The 15,384-nt window shown below is 39.1% G+C and overlaps 1 protein-coding gene across 18 annotated transcripts in view; it reads left to right on the forward strand.

The window, feature by feature from the left end:
• TBC1D31 (TBC1 domain family member 31) overlaps positions 1-15,384 on the forward strand; it is a 95,813-nt gene that overhangs the window by 9,998 nt on the left and 70,431 nt on the right. For 14 of the 18 annotated variants that reach the window (XM_054497461.2, XM_054497477.2, XM_054497464.2 and 11 more), the window contains exons 3-5: positions 164-279; positions 3,680-3,858; positions 13,152-13,303. In XM_054497461.2, the coding sequence (XP_054353436.2) occupies positions 164-279; positions 3,680-3,858; positions 13,152-13,303 (447 nt within the window). The remainder of the gene's footprint in view (positions 1-163; positions 280-3,679; positions 3,859-13,151; positions 13,304-15,384) is intronic. The other 4 variants (XM_054497472.2, XM_054497467.2, XM_054497471.2 and 1 more) reach the window with 1 other exon arrangement.

A 15,384-nucleotide genomic window follows, 5' to 3' on the forward strand; every position in this document is an offset into this window, starting at 1 on the left:
AACTCCTTAATATGGCACATAGCACCCTTCATAATCTATTTTTGGCCTAAAATGGTAGCTCATTTTTCTGGGTTTCATTTTCTTCGTCTCTACGGACTCCTTCCACATGGAATTTATAATTACTGGGAGAATTTGTGATACTAATGCAATGATCTCTTAATAGGTTCAATCTTGTTCAGCGAACAGCACAAGCTTGCACAGCTCTGGCCTTTAATCTTCGTAGGAAATCTGAATTCCTTGTGGCATTAGCTGATTATTCTATTAAATGTTTTGATACAGGTAAGAAGTTCTCCTATTTTTCTTTTGAAGCAGAGTAAAATATAGACTGAAGAAATGCAAGAAGTTTATCACTCTGTACAGCTTGAGGGAGCAGTCCCCACGACAGCCCTCCTTTCAGACACTAGGTGCAAGCTGGGAGTCCTAGAAACAGCCTCACTTTAGAGCGGTTGACTACAAAGTCAGGGTTTCCTGACTACCGTCAGGTTTGATAATTCACTAGAACAACTCACAGAACTCAGGAAAGCACTACACTTAATGATGACAGTATTAATATAGCAAAAGGATACAAAGTATAACTAGCCAAAGGAAGAGAAGCATGGGGTGGAATTTGGGAGGCTTCCAAAAGGGAAGCCTCCATTGTCCTCAGGGACGCATTGCCCTCCCAGACGACCCTCCCAGTATTGGTGTGTAGCTGGCCATCTGCGCCAAGCACTCTTGACACAGGGAGTCGACCCAAGCTTTGGTGTCGAGAGTTTTTACTGAGGCTCCATGACATAGGCATGATTGATTGGATCATTCCCCATGTGGCTGGACTCTGTTTCCAGCCCTCCTCTCCTCCTAAGAAGTTGTTCTGATGTCACCTGTCCCAGAAGCCCCAAACTGCTAATCACACGGTTGACCTTTCTTGTGTGGCCATCTCCCACGCTGAGTCTTCTTAGCATAAGCTATCTGGTATAGTGTGAGGGACCCGCCAGGAATAACAAAGACACCCCTAAGTCAAGGGTTTAGAAGTTACCTCCCAGGAGCCTAAATAAGCCAGACCTCTCTGTAAAGGTCAAATTCTTTACTTACACAGGTACAGTTTCTTTTTTTAATATAGCCTGTGTATTTTATACCACCTTATGTTTTTAAATTGAGAACACAGAGTTCTATAGACTAAACGTATTACTCTTAAAAAAGGTATCTCAACTGTATTTTTTTCTTATTAAAATAATCAAAGTGTTCTAATATTCAGCAGATGTATAAATAATAATAGTAAAGATAGTGATAGCTAACACATAGTGTTTACTCTTTGCCAGGGACTTTCTATGACTTTATACACATTAATTAATTTTAATCATCATCATAACCCACAGAGATGAATACTGTTATCATCCCCATTTTGCAGATGAGGAAACTGAGGCACATGGGTAACTTAATCAGAGTCCCATAGTTTATAAGCAGTGGAGCCAGAATTCCAGCCTAGGTGGTCTGGCTGCAGAGTCACTGCTGTTAATCATTGTACTACACTCTCATCCTGCGAACAAAGAAGAAAAAAAACAGTGATTCTGTAGTACTGCCCAGAGACACAGTGTTTTTATAATGGGGCTCTCTCTTTCTGGTCTGTTTTCTATGTATATACTCTTTTTATATTCTAACAAATGCATAATTATCCTATCTATATTGTTTTGTGGAATAATTTTACCTCATTAAAATTCGTGTAGCATGTCTAAAATCAATACCTAACTTTCCATTGTACAGATGTTTACCATAATTTTTTAACCTATTACCTATTGCTGGACTTTCAAACTGTTTTCAATTTTTGGTGTTACAAACATTGCTGTGACAAAATATCAGAAAAATGAAGTCTTTATAACTCACCTTTCCTTAGATTCCACTCTTCTCCTCTTTTTCTTCCTTGTTCTGTGTTCTCACAGTTTCTTCTACTTTACTGAACCCCCACCATGAAGCCGCTTCCTTAGACACTGTCTCCCTCCTTCCTTTCCCCTCTGCCAAATTCTGCTTCTTCACAGTATCCATTGATGAATTCTGACCCTTGCTTCCCCTACCCCATGCTACTGAGACTTTTGTCTCCAAGGTCCTTAGTAACCCTAACCCCTGATTGTTTAAGTGATCTTTATAACTTTCATCCTACTTCTCTATAGCATTTAACAGCTGGGATTACTTTGAAAGTTTGTTTTGTTTTAGCTTTCATTCTGTTACCTCGGTTCTCCTCCTGTCTTTCTAACTGCTTCTTAATCATGTCTCCTGAATTCTTTCAGTGGTTCCTAGACGTTTGGATTTTTGACCCCATTAAAAAAGTGGAAGAACTCACATAGCTTGTCAACTTTTCATATTGCTAATTGACATTGGAAAAAATACAGTTTCATAAAACAAGGGATTTTCTTTCAACATAAACAGGGAGTGACATAATACAGAGGAAAGGGTAGTACTTTAAATTTGACTTTATGAAAAACTCACTGTGTTATCTGTATTTTTCTCTTTCACTGAAGACCAGTGGAAAATTTATCATTAACTAATGCCAGACCTCTGAATGGTGTTTGGAAACCACTGCTGTTTCCCTAAGGGATTCGTCATTTCTCTGTCTTCACTTTTGACCTACTTTGTATCATAATGTTTCCCAGATTTATATCTTGCTTTCTGACTATTCTCAAGTTCCATCTTTCCGGGGGGAAAATTCTGATCATAAAAGTAAAACATGCCTACTGTAGAAAACTTGCAAACATACAAAAAAGTGTAAAGGAAAATAAAAATCACCTATGCTTTTACTACCCAGTGATAATTATCATGAATAGTTTTTGGTGTTTTCCCTAGCAAACTGTTTTCTCTGCTTACACAGATACACACAAGTACATCAGAATCAAGTTTAAAAACCAAATGTATTATCAGTATCTCACATTGATAAACCTGTTCCTCCTCATGTATTTATTATTATTTTTTTGTTTTTCATTTTTTTAGAGATAGGGTTTTGTCATGTTGCCCAGGTTGGTCTCGAACTCCTAGGCTGAAGTGATTCACCTGCCTCAGCCTCCCAAAGTGCTGGGATTACAGGCGTGAGCCACCACCCGGCCCCTCCTCATGTATTTCCTACATCCACTAACAGTATCACCATCTGCTTAAATAAGCTGGAACCGCTGGAGCCTTCACTTCTCTTATATCTCAGGACATCAACTTGATCACTAATATTTTTTGTTTTTCTCCTTAGTAGCTCTTGAATTTGTTCTTTTCTCCATTGCCACTTTCTTAGTTGAGGCCCTCCATATCTCCTGCCTGGATTATTACAGCAACATATAAATTAGTCTTTCTTGTTCAATCTCTTCCCCTCCACCAGATATCCTCAAAGTGCTCTTTCTAAAACACAGACTAGATATGGTACTCTTTTACATAAAATTACCCTCAAGAGAAAGCCCAAACTCACTAGCATCAATTTTTCTTCATCATTATTCTTCATCAAAGTCTTTGTCAGCCTTGTCTCCTACATGAATGAGATGTTGCTAACATGTCCCCGTCATATACTTTATCAACTAGCCACAGGCTTCCATTTTTGTGGATATTAATGGAGGTGCCTCATATAATACCTAACCACCCATTGGATCAGTTCATCTATGGTGTTTATATGTAGTGTTATTTCTGGACGTACAGTGTTTTACCTGGGTAACAATTTTACTTTTTACCACAGTCACCAAGGAGCTAGTTAGCTGGATGAGAGGACATGAGTCATCAGTATTTTCGATCTCTGTGCATGCATCAGGGAAATATGCCATCACCACTTCTTCTGATACAGCACAATTATGGGACTTGGATACCTTTCAGAGAAAAAGGAAGCTGAATATTCGCCAGTCTGTGGGTATACAGAAGGTCAGTGAAGGGGGACATCTTGGCCTGTTGTGCTTCTCGGGCTAATTTCTTGGTCAACAGGATGTATAGATGATATAAGAGTAATGATTCACTTTGTCCTTGTAGCTCTGTAACTCAGCAACAAGCAAAGCAAAGTGGCCAACACAAAGATGTTGCCTATAGCTAAAATTTATGACTTAGTGAGCTCTTTTCTAAAATTATGGCTGTGTAACTTCAACTGTCCTAAGGCAAAAGTTATTTAGGTGATTGGTTTTGTTTTCATTTTTAACCCTCTGACATTTTTTTACGAAAAATTTGAAACATGCAGTAGATTTGCGAGAATTTTTGAACACGTGTATATGCAGCATCTAGGTTCTACCGTTAACACGTTACTGTGCTATCCTTTACTCGGCTTTACATGGTGTGATACTCTCTTATGGGTCTATCCATCTTTCTTTTTTGTTGTTTTTTTTTGAGACAGAATCTCGCTCTGTCACCTAGGCTGGAGTGCAGCGGCGTGATCTCAATTTACTGTAACCTCTGCCTTCCAGGTTCAAGCGATTCTCCTGCCTTAGCCTCCCAAGTAGCTGGGACTACAGGCATGTACCACCATGCCCAGCTAATTTTTGTATTTTTAGTAGATACAGGGTTTCATCATGTTGGCCAGGCTGGTCTCAAACTACTGGGCTCAAGCAATCCTCTTGCCTCGGCCTCCCAAAGTGCTGGGATTACAGGCATGAGCCACCGTGCCCAGCTGTGTGTGTGTGATGTTTCGGTCATCAGCCTACTTCCCTGTGAATACTTAAGCCTGTACTTAATTGACTAGGGGTCAATATTTGTTGATGTAAAATTTATATATAATGAAATATGTAAGTCTTAAGTATTCATTTGTTAAATTTGAAAAATACACACACCTGTGTAACCTGTGCAGATGTAGCATTACCATTATCCCAGAAAATTCCATCATCTCCCTCCCTGGGTGACCACCACTCTTACGTTTTCCCACCATGGATTAGTGTTGCCTATTCTAAAATTTCATATAAATAGAACTATACAATAATAGTTTATGTAAGGCTTTTTTCACTCAGCATAATGTTTGTTTGTTTGTTTGTTCGTTTGTTTGTTTGTTTGTTTGAGACGGAGTCTTGCTCTGTTGCCCAGGCTGGAGTGCAGTGGGGTGATCTCGGCTCACTGCAAGCTCTGCCTCCCAGGTTCACACCATTCTCCTGACTCAGCCTCCCAAGTAGCTGGGACTAGAGGCACCCGCCATCACGCCCGGCTAATTTTTTTTGTTGTTAGCCAGGATGGTCTTGATCTCCTGACCTGGTGATCCGCCCGCCTCGGCCTCCCAAAGTGCTGGGATTACAGGCGTGAGCCACTGCGCCCAGCCCCACTCAGCATAATATTTTTGAGATCCATCCATATTATATTTATTAGTAATTTGTTCTTTCTTATTGCTGTTTAGAATTCCATTGTATAAATATACCACCTTTTAAAAATCCATTTCTTTTGTTTTTTTCCAACTATGTAGAAACATATGGTATATGGGCCTCCAGTTGTACTCTTGTTCTGAGCCCCACAAATGCCCCAGTTTGGTTCTATCATTTCTTTTAACAGACAAGGCACATAACCAACCTCTCTGGGCTTCCGTTTCCTGAGCAGGAAAATGGGTCTGTGGTAACACCTTACCGGGGCTGGTAAGAAAATGAGATAAAATAAATAATTCATGTCAAGGGCTTGGCAGAGTGCCAGGCCCTTATATAGTAGTTCCCATTGTTATTTTGTCCTTTATGTCCCCTGGCTGTCATCTCCCGTGATTTCCTATATGACATCCAAACTGGTCTCTTTCATAGGGTTTCCACACTGCTACCCCCCCCTCCCTCCTTACCACACCCAATAACCTTCCCATTCTCTCCACCTAGTCAAATCTCACCCTTTCTTCAATTGTAATAATAGCTACTGAAGCGTTTACTATGCTTCAGGCATTGTATTAAGAACTTTCCATACATTATCTCAACTCAGTCCTGACACTGCCTCAATGAAGTAGGCAGTGTTTATTGTTCCCCAAACACAAAGACACAGGGGTCTGGAGACTGGAAGCACTGGCGGCTGCAAGTGCCAGAGCCGGCAGGGTGTGAAGCCAGATTGAAGCCTTTCTGCAGAGTCAGGCCTCCCAAATCCTGGGATGGAGTCAAGGAGCTTTTGGCTGTCCCACCCTTTTTCAGTGCCCCGGTCACTCTTCCTCCTCCAAGCCCCCATATCCAAGCCTGTCATATCTCTTCAGCTCTAGGGGTCTGTCTGTGACTTCCACCCTAAGGGAGCTGGCACTTTTTGTCATGCTACTTTGTCCACATCACCGATTCTCCCTCCCTCTCTCCCCTTCCTTCTTCCTCCCTGTTCTTTTTTTTTTTTTTTTCCTTTGCAATGGAATCTGGCTCTGGCACCCAGGCTGGAGTGCAGTGGCACGATCTCAGCTCACTACAACTTCTGCCTCCCAGATTCAAGCAATTCTCGTGCCTCAGCCCCCTGAGTACCTGGGATTACAGTCGTGCGCCACGACAGCCAGCTAATTTTTGTATTTTTATTAGAGACGGGGTTTCGCCATGTTAGCCAGGCTGGTCTCAAACTCCTGGCCTCAAGTGATCCACTCGCCTGGTCTCCCAAAGTGCTGGGATTACAGGTGTGAGCCACCACGCCCAGCCTGGGCACCTGTTCTGTGCCAGGCTTTGGTGTTCAAAATGTTAGAAGTGGAGAAGTCAGAGGAAGATGGAATTATAGGTCTTTCCTCTTCAAAGCTTTCTGTTTGGCTGATTTTATTCAAATGAGCACACAGGCCCTATTCCTCAAAGCCACTTCAAATGTGGCATTGCTAGGTTGTTTTAGTCCAAGGAAGGCCGTCTCCTTAACGCCCACCGTCTTTTGGTTTTCAGATTTTTTTTCTTTCTATTTCATTAGCTAAATATTATTTTCAGGAGTATCTGAGTCTCTTGTGTGATTAATTATTTTGCTTCAGGTTATATTATACATGCAGTACTGTTTTTAATTTCTAGGTTATTAACATGAACAGCTAGCAATGCTTGTCAACCAAAAATTTACTTTGTAGTCTCCATGGAAATCCCAGAGTTCTTTAATGTGCTTTTAATAATTAAAAAGAGATAAAAGTTGTGCCAGCTTATTCATTAGGGATTTAGGCCAAATGTCTTAGTAGGTCTTTTCTTCTTTAATTGCTTTAGTACTTACATTTTGAATTTTAAGTTCCAAAGAAGAGAACATTGGGAGTTGAACCCACATGGAAACAGAGTTATGAAACAATGACACATGACACAAAAACCATCTGTTCTTTTTACTATGAAATTAAAATGAGTATACGCTGAATAGTTGTCAACGCAAACCTTGCTTGGACATTTAGACATTTTAGTTTAAAAATTAGGACTGTGGAAAATGTATGTATAGTGTGATGTGTGCCTAAGTATCTTAATGTTAATGCTATAAGAATAAAATTAAATGTGAAAATCTATGTATAGTATGATGTGTGCATATAGTAAATTGCTCTAAAATAATAAAACAGGACCGGGTACGGTGGCTCACGCCTGTAATTCCAGCACTTTGGGAGTCCGAGGCAGGTGGATCACCTGAGGTCAGGAGTTCAAGAACAGCCTGGCCAACATGGTGAAACCTCATCTCTACTAAAAATGCAAAGATTAGCTGGGCGTGGTGGCACATGCCTATATTCCCAGCTACTGGGGAGACTGAGGCAGGAGAATCACTTGAACCCGGGAAACAGAGGTTGCAGTAAGCCGAGATTGCACCATTGCACTCCAGCGTGGGCAACAGAGCAAGACTCTATCTCAAATAAAATAAAATACACTATAGTTTAAGTTATCAGCAAATTTTTCTTAAAGGGCCAGTAAATATTTTTGACTTTGCAGTTTAAGAGCAAAATTATATAACCATTCAGAATGTAACCATTTAAAGCCAGGTACCCAGCTACTCTGGAAGCTGAGGTGGGAGAATCCCCTGAGCCCCAGAATTCAAGACCAAGATGGGCAACACAGTGAGACCCATCTCAAAAAAAAAAGTGACCATTCTTAACTCCTGGGCTGTACAAAGACTAGAGATGGGCCAGGTGATGGCCACTTCAGTTGACAACAGGAAATAACTGTAACCTTAATATTAAAGTAAAACGTTAGTTTTTTTAAAAAATTTTTTCCCGTGACACAGCCCTCAGGAGAGCCTGAGAACATGTGCCCCTAAAAACGTTAATTCTTACCAAATTCTTACTAAACTCATATTTTTATTACAGATTCTGATTCTATATTTTAAATAGAACTTTTATTTATTTATTTGTTTTGATTGCACCTGCGACCGTTCAGTAACTTGCTTTGGGTCTTTTGTTATGGATTTCATTTTTGATGGCTCTTTTAATCTAACACAGTCTTCTACTTTTTTTCTCATGACATTAATTTTCTGGAGAGATCAGACCAGTTATCTTAGAAAATGCCCCACATTCTGGAGTTGTTTTTTCTGTTCCTTCATTATTGTTTAACTTGTCTGTCTTTCACCTGCATTTTCTGTAAACTAGACATTAAGTCTAAAGGTTTGAGGAGATTCATGTTAAACATTTTTGACAAGTTATTTATCTTATGTGTGGGAAAAAATAGTAAACAATACAGGTTGAGGATTCCCAATTTGAAAATCTGAAATCCCAAATGCTCCAAAATTTGAAACTTTTTGAGTGCCAACATGATACTCAAATATCAAGCTCAAAGGAAATGCTCATTGGAGCATTTAAGATTTCAGATCTTCGGATTAGGGATACTCAATTGGTGAGTATAATGCAAATATTCCAAAGTCCAAAAAAATCCAAAACATTTCTGGTTCCAAGCATTTTGCATAAGGAATACTCAGCTGTAACACCTCCCTCAGGGTTGGTTTCAGCATTGAGTGTGATAATCTATGCAAAGTTAACACAGTGCTGGTTGTATAGTAAGTGCTTAGTAAAATTGCATCTGTTGCGGTTGTTACCATCAAGCCTATGATAGGATTATCTCAGTGCAGTTAGATAATTTGCTTAAGCTGTAGGGTGCCAGGCACATGGGCTCACGCCTGTAATCCCAACACTTTAAGACGCAGGCTGATTGCTTGAGCCCAGGAGTTTGAGACCAGCCTGGGCAACATGGCTAAACCTTGTCCCTACAAAAAATAGCCTGGTGTGCTGGCGTGTGCCTGTAGTCCCAGTTACTCAAGAGGCTGAGGCATAAGAATCACTTGAACCCAGGAGGCAGAGGTTGCAGTGAACCAAGATCACACCACTGTGCTGCAGCCTGGGCGACAGAGTGAGCTCCTGTCTCAAAAAAACAAAACTGTGGAGTAACTGTTATTTATTTTTTAGTTACATTATATTAACAATTCAGAAACCCAAAAGTATTTAAATAACTCAGTGGCAAAATGCGATCTGACCTCAATTCATTTGGCAGCAAAATCTGAACTGAATTGACATGAGGCTGAAATATTAATATATTTGAGTATGGGGCATTGCCCCAGGTCTCCTAAAGTTCTACATAATGTTTTAGAATATACATCATACTACCTATCTAAAATTGGAAACCGGCATTTTGAAACAGCTGGCCCCAAGGGTTTCAGAAAAGGAACTGTGGAACTTTGATTTCAGACTGTTTTTAAAGAACCTACCACTCTAACCTCTTTCCGCTGATTTTTGTAAGCAGTAATAGTAGTAATTATTAGTAATAGTAATAGATACCCGTTGTTCAGTATGTTCCATGAACCTTCATTTTAAATATTTTAAAGCTTTAATCCTAAAGGGGAGATATTATTATCCCCATTTTACAAGAAGGGAAACCGAAGTTCAGAAATATTAAGTACTTTGTCTAGAAATATTAAGTAATTTGTTCAGTATCACATAGTTTAGGAGAGAATTGCAGTTTGAATTCAAACCTGTCTTTATCTAAAGCCTTACTGCTTCTCAGGTAAACCAGTTATACCTCTTCAAATTAGTACATTTTTATTCTTTTGTTGATGCTTGGAGGTAAGATATTCAGCTCATTAGTTAGGGATTTTGGAATCCCCGGGATTTGTGATAACTGTGGTTCAGTAGGTATCAGAAAAGGCTTTGTGATGGATATCAGAAAACATCTAATAAAGAGTGTTTTGCTGAACTTAATTCAGCCTGTGTACCCAGGACACTCACTAAATTTCTGCCAAATAATACATTTGACCTTAACTTGCTAATATTAGTATCCTAAACGCTTTAAACCTTGAAAAAGGGCTGGGCACCATGGCTCACACCTGTAATCCCAGCACTTTGGGAGGCCAAGGCAGGCGGATCACTTAAGGTCAGGAGTTCTAGACCAGCCTGGCCAACAAGACCAGCCTGGCCAACATAGTGAAACCCCATCTCTACTAAAATATACAAAAAATTAGCCGGGCGTGTTGGCACATGCCGTAGTCCCAGCTGCTTGGGCGGCTGAGGCACGAGGATCGCTTGGGAGGTTGTAGTGAGTCAAGATCGTGCCACTGCACTCCAGCCTGGGTGACAGAGGGAAGACTCTGTCTCAAAATAAATAAATAAATAAATAAATAAATAAATAAATAAATTGTAAGATAAAATAAACCTTGAAAAGAGTTCATCTACCTCCTAAAACTGAATTGGAAAGCTTAGGATTTTTGTGTTCTACAAGGAAAAACTACAGCTCCGTCCTTGAACCTAACCCCCCAAAAAGTATACTTTGTTAATGTTTTGAAGTTTTTCCTAAGGTTTTTATGTTTCTCAAGAGATGACACTATCTAAATAATAATGACATGCTTCATTAGGAACAATTTTATAATCATTAAAATATGGCAATTAAAATCACAAATCTAGTAATGAATAATCATGTAGGCAATAATCTATCACAGTTATTCTGCTAAAATAGCAGTTGATGCTCATTAACTTTTAAGCTTCTGCTTTTCCCAGTAGGAATAAACTTTATTACTTTTCCAGAAAAATGCCTGCTAATTATAATAATAATTTTCTTAAGTCACTTTTTGACATCAGTTTTGAAACAGTGTTTTAATGCATTCATTATAGATTATAGAAATCTGTAAGGCCTTCATATTATAAGTCTTCCTAACAGTGAATCTGATAGCAAAAGATCTACCACAGATTGTCTTTAGCAAAGGGAGCCAAAGAAGAAGTGAGGAGCTTGATCAGGCCCTTGCCTGATCTGTCAATATCTGATGTAGTTGAGTTCATATTTTTTATTGTCTTATTGGCATTAATCCTTAGTAGATTATTTTTGCTAACCAGTATGTTCTCTAGTGCATTATATATGTGTGTGTGTTGTACAGATGAGACACAAAATTATATTCGAGGCCACTGAAACTTGTGAGAAAATATTGGTTAATTTCCATTAATAATTTTGCATTAACAAAAGGAAGCATTGTTTATGCTTATGTGATAGAAAAATGAAAATTAGGAGAATAAAGTCATGACATTTTCAACTTTGCTATCAGTTTTACTCTCAGTTGTCCATTAAATGAACTGAATCTGTAATAACATAGGATTATACATGCATTTGCACCTTTTTACTCTTTTTTTTTTGAAAAGTATAAAGATTTTTATTGCAGCATTGTTTATAATAGTGGAAAATTGGAATTATAAAAATATTCATTAACAGGAGGCACCTTTTTACTCTTATAAAAAAATGGCTTAACACTTATCTTGAAACACTTTGCCCAGTATTCCCAAAGGACTAACTTTTTTTTCTTGAGATGGAGTTTCACTCTTGTCGCCCAGGCTGTAGTGCAGTGGCGCGATCTCAGCTCATTGCAACCTCCACCCTCCAGGTTCAAGTGATTCTCATGCCTCAGCCTCTTGAGTAGCTGGGATTACAGGTGTCTGTCACCACACCCGGCTAATTTTTGTATTTTTAGTAGAGATGGGGTTTCACCATGTTGGCCAGGCTGGTCTCAAACTCTTGACCTCAGGTGATCCACCCACCTCAGCCTCCCAAAGTGCTGAGATTACAGGTGTGAGCCACCGCACCCAGCCAGGACTAACTTTTAAAAGCAAACTGACTAATTTGGGAAGATATATATTTTAAGGCTGTTGACACATATCATATAGCATCTTTAATTTTTACTCCCAGCGGCAGTGTATGACAGTGACTTTTTTTACTATATATATAGTATATATAGAACTATATACTAATATAAACACTATATTAAATACCAACTACTGATAGATGTTTAAAAAATATCAAATGTTGGTGAAAGTATAGGGAAAAGGCACTGTCATACACTGCCGCTGGGAGTAATAAATACATACACTCCATTTTGTGGGAGTAATATATATAGACACACACCCCATTTTGTCTATGCATATATGTGCTTTCTTTTTGAAGACAGAGTCTTGCTCTGTCACCCAGGCTGGAATGCAGTGGTGCAATCTTGACTTACTGCAACCTCCACCTCCCAGGTTCAAGGGATTCTTCTGCCTCAGCCTCCTGAGTAGCTGGGACCATAGGCACGCACCCAGCTATTTTTTTTTTTTTTTGAGACGAAGGCTCACTCCCTCACCCAGGTGAAAGTGCGGTGGCAGGGTCTTGGCTCACTGCAACCTCCACCTCCCAGGTTCAAACAATTCTCCTGTCTCAGCCTCCCAAGTAGCGGGGACTACAGATGCCTGCCACCATGTCTGAGTAATTTTTGTATTTTTAGTAGAGACGAGGTTTCACCTTGTTGGTCAGGCTAGTCTCAAACTCCTGACCTCAGGTGATCCACCCGCCTTGGCCTCCCAAAGTGCTGGGATTACAGGTGTGAGTCACCGCGCCCGGCCTAATTTTTGTATTTTTTCGTAGAGATAGGGTTTCACCATGTTTGCCAGGCTGGTCTCGAACTCATGTCCTCAAGTGATCCGCCCGCTTCGGCCTCCCAAAATGCTGGGATTACAGATGTGAGCCACCACACCTGACCAATGTGCTTTATTTTTAAAGTAAAATTGATACTCAAAATTATATCTTGTTTTCATTTAACTCTTTAATAATATTAGGTGAAATTTTTTAAACTGTCATTTAGAATTTTGTGACTTGCCTAGTCTTTATAGTATACCTAGTTTTCGTTTGAAGGGTTTTTTTTTTTAGTTAATAATAATTTATGAAATAGTATTACTCCTTGTCATATATTAGAAATGTATTTTTCTCCAGCTTAAGAAAATAATGTTTTAATAAAGAAAAATAGACGACTTGTATAATTTTAAATTTAAAGAGTACTATGTGAACCATATGTGAAAACTAACTTTCTCTATTCCTCCTTAGGTTTTCTTTCTACCATTAAGTAATACCATCCTCAGCTGTTTTAAAGATAATTCCATTTTTGCCTGGGAATGTGACACACTTTTTTGCAAATATCAATTGCCAGCTCCACCTGAAAGCTCTAGTATATTATACAAAGTGTTTGCTGTGACCAGGTAATGTGCATTTTAAGACACTAGGAATATTTAAGAAATTTAATTTCCGGTAAAAAATTACAAATTTTCGTTTAGTTTTTATTCAGTATCTTTTTGTCATATTAGAAAAAGTTACCTTCAAATTTAGATATGATCTGCTAACTTTTTATTTTGCAAAATGTCAAATATACACAAAAATAGAAAAATACATGAACCCCTAAGAATTTCTTCTTCTTTTTTTTGTTTTGTGTGTGTGTGTATGTTGTTTTATTTATACCAGCCTTTCCTCCATCAGAACCACTAAATATTTCCATAAGCTACAATAATCATCAACGAATGGCCATTTCTTTTTTTTTTTTTTAAATGGAGTATCACTCTGTCACCCAGGCTGGAGTGTAGTGGCACGATCTCGGCTCACTGCAACCTCTGTCTCCCGGGTTCACGCGATTCTCCTGCCTCAGCCTCCTGAGTAGCTGGGATTATAGGCACGTGCCACCATACCGGCTAATTTTTGTATTTTTAGTAGAGACAGGGTTTCATCATGTTGGTCAGGCTGGTCTCGAACTCCTGACCTTGTGATCTGCCCACCTCGGCCTCCCAGAGTGTTGGGATTACAGGCATGAGCCACCGTACCTGGCCATTTCTATTTTTATCAATAACTTCGCCTACTTCTCTAATGCATTGTTTGAAGCAAAACCTAAGCATATCATTTTATCCATAAATATTTCAGTTTATCTCTGAAAGATAAGGGCCCTTTTGGAAATATAACCATAGTATTATCACACTTTATTTATTTATGAGACAAAGTGTCATTCTTGTCCCCCAGGCTGGAGTGCAATGGCACGATCTCAGCTCACTGCAACCTCCGCCTCCCAGCTTCAAGCAATTCTTCTGCCTCAGCCTCCCGAGTAGCTGGGATTACAGGTGCTTGCCACCACGCCCGGCTAATTTTTGTATTTTTAGTAGAGACGGGGTTTCACCATGTTGGCCAGGCTGGTCTCGAACTCCTGACCTCAGGTGATCCGCCCGCCTTGGCCTCCCAAAGTGCTGGGATTACAGGCGTGAGCCACTGCGCCTGACCTATTATCACACTTTTTAAAAATTAATAAGAATGTCTTAATATTGTCATATATCTAGTTATTGTTCAAACATCCTTGATTTGTCTAATAACTGGTTTTTATGATTTATTTGTTTGAATAAGAAGCAAAACAAGGTTCACAGATTGTATTTTGTTGATATATTCGTCTTTTTTTTTCCTTATAGTTTATTCATTAAATAACTGGTCATTTCTCCTTTAGAGCTTTCTATATTCTGGATTTTGCTCTTGTCTTCATGTGGTATTGTTTAATATGATCCTCTGTTATCTGTATTTTTCCTGTATACTGGTTATACCTGTATTTTCTAAAAACTGGAGGCTTGATCTGATTCAAGGACAAGAAGACATTATAGGTGGTTTGTGTACTTTCGTCAGGAACAACATAGAACAGTTTTCTTTTGTGATCTCAGTAGCCGTTGGTGATCATTCCCTAGATCTAGTACTGCCTAAGAAGTTAGCAAAATGCTGCTGTTCTAATTCTCTCATTTCTTCTTCACTTATTAGTGAATAACCTTCTATAGAAAGAAACTTCCTCTCATCAACCCTTTGGTTATTTTGATGTACAGTTGGAAAGGCAGGATAAATGCTTAATTTCCCTCTCTTTTTTCTTAAACTAGTTTTCGAAGTAATGAATTGGTTTATTAGCATCTTTCAAAAGTGGCCAATGAAGTTTTTTATCTTGAATCTTTGTAAACTCATAGGCTTAGAGTAGTTGACATGTTTTAATACATTGCAGCTGTCGTTCTTACAGATGTTCCAATTCTCTCATCTTTGACTAATAGGATCCTCTTTTCGCTGTGGCTCTTTGACATCCTTTTACTACAACTGCAGTTGCCTGTGATAGCTTTTATGCTTTCTGGTATGACAAGATGTTCCAAGCTTACCTTGTACAATTCCTGCCCTAACCCTGGAATTAGCCATTTCTTTAAAGAGTCTGGGTTCTTTTTTGGGAAATGGTAATTCAAGACCCTAATCTGGATGCCGGGGGTTCTCATTTTGACTGGGC

This window comes from Pongo pygmaeus, chromosome 7, assembly GCF_028885625.2.
Source record: "Pongo pygmaeus isolate AG05252 chromosome 7, NHGRI_mPonPyg2-v2.0_pri, whole genome shotgun sequence".
Lineage (NCBI taxonomy): Eukaryota > Metazoa > Chordata > Mammalia > Primates > Hominidae > Pongo > Pongo pygmaeus.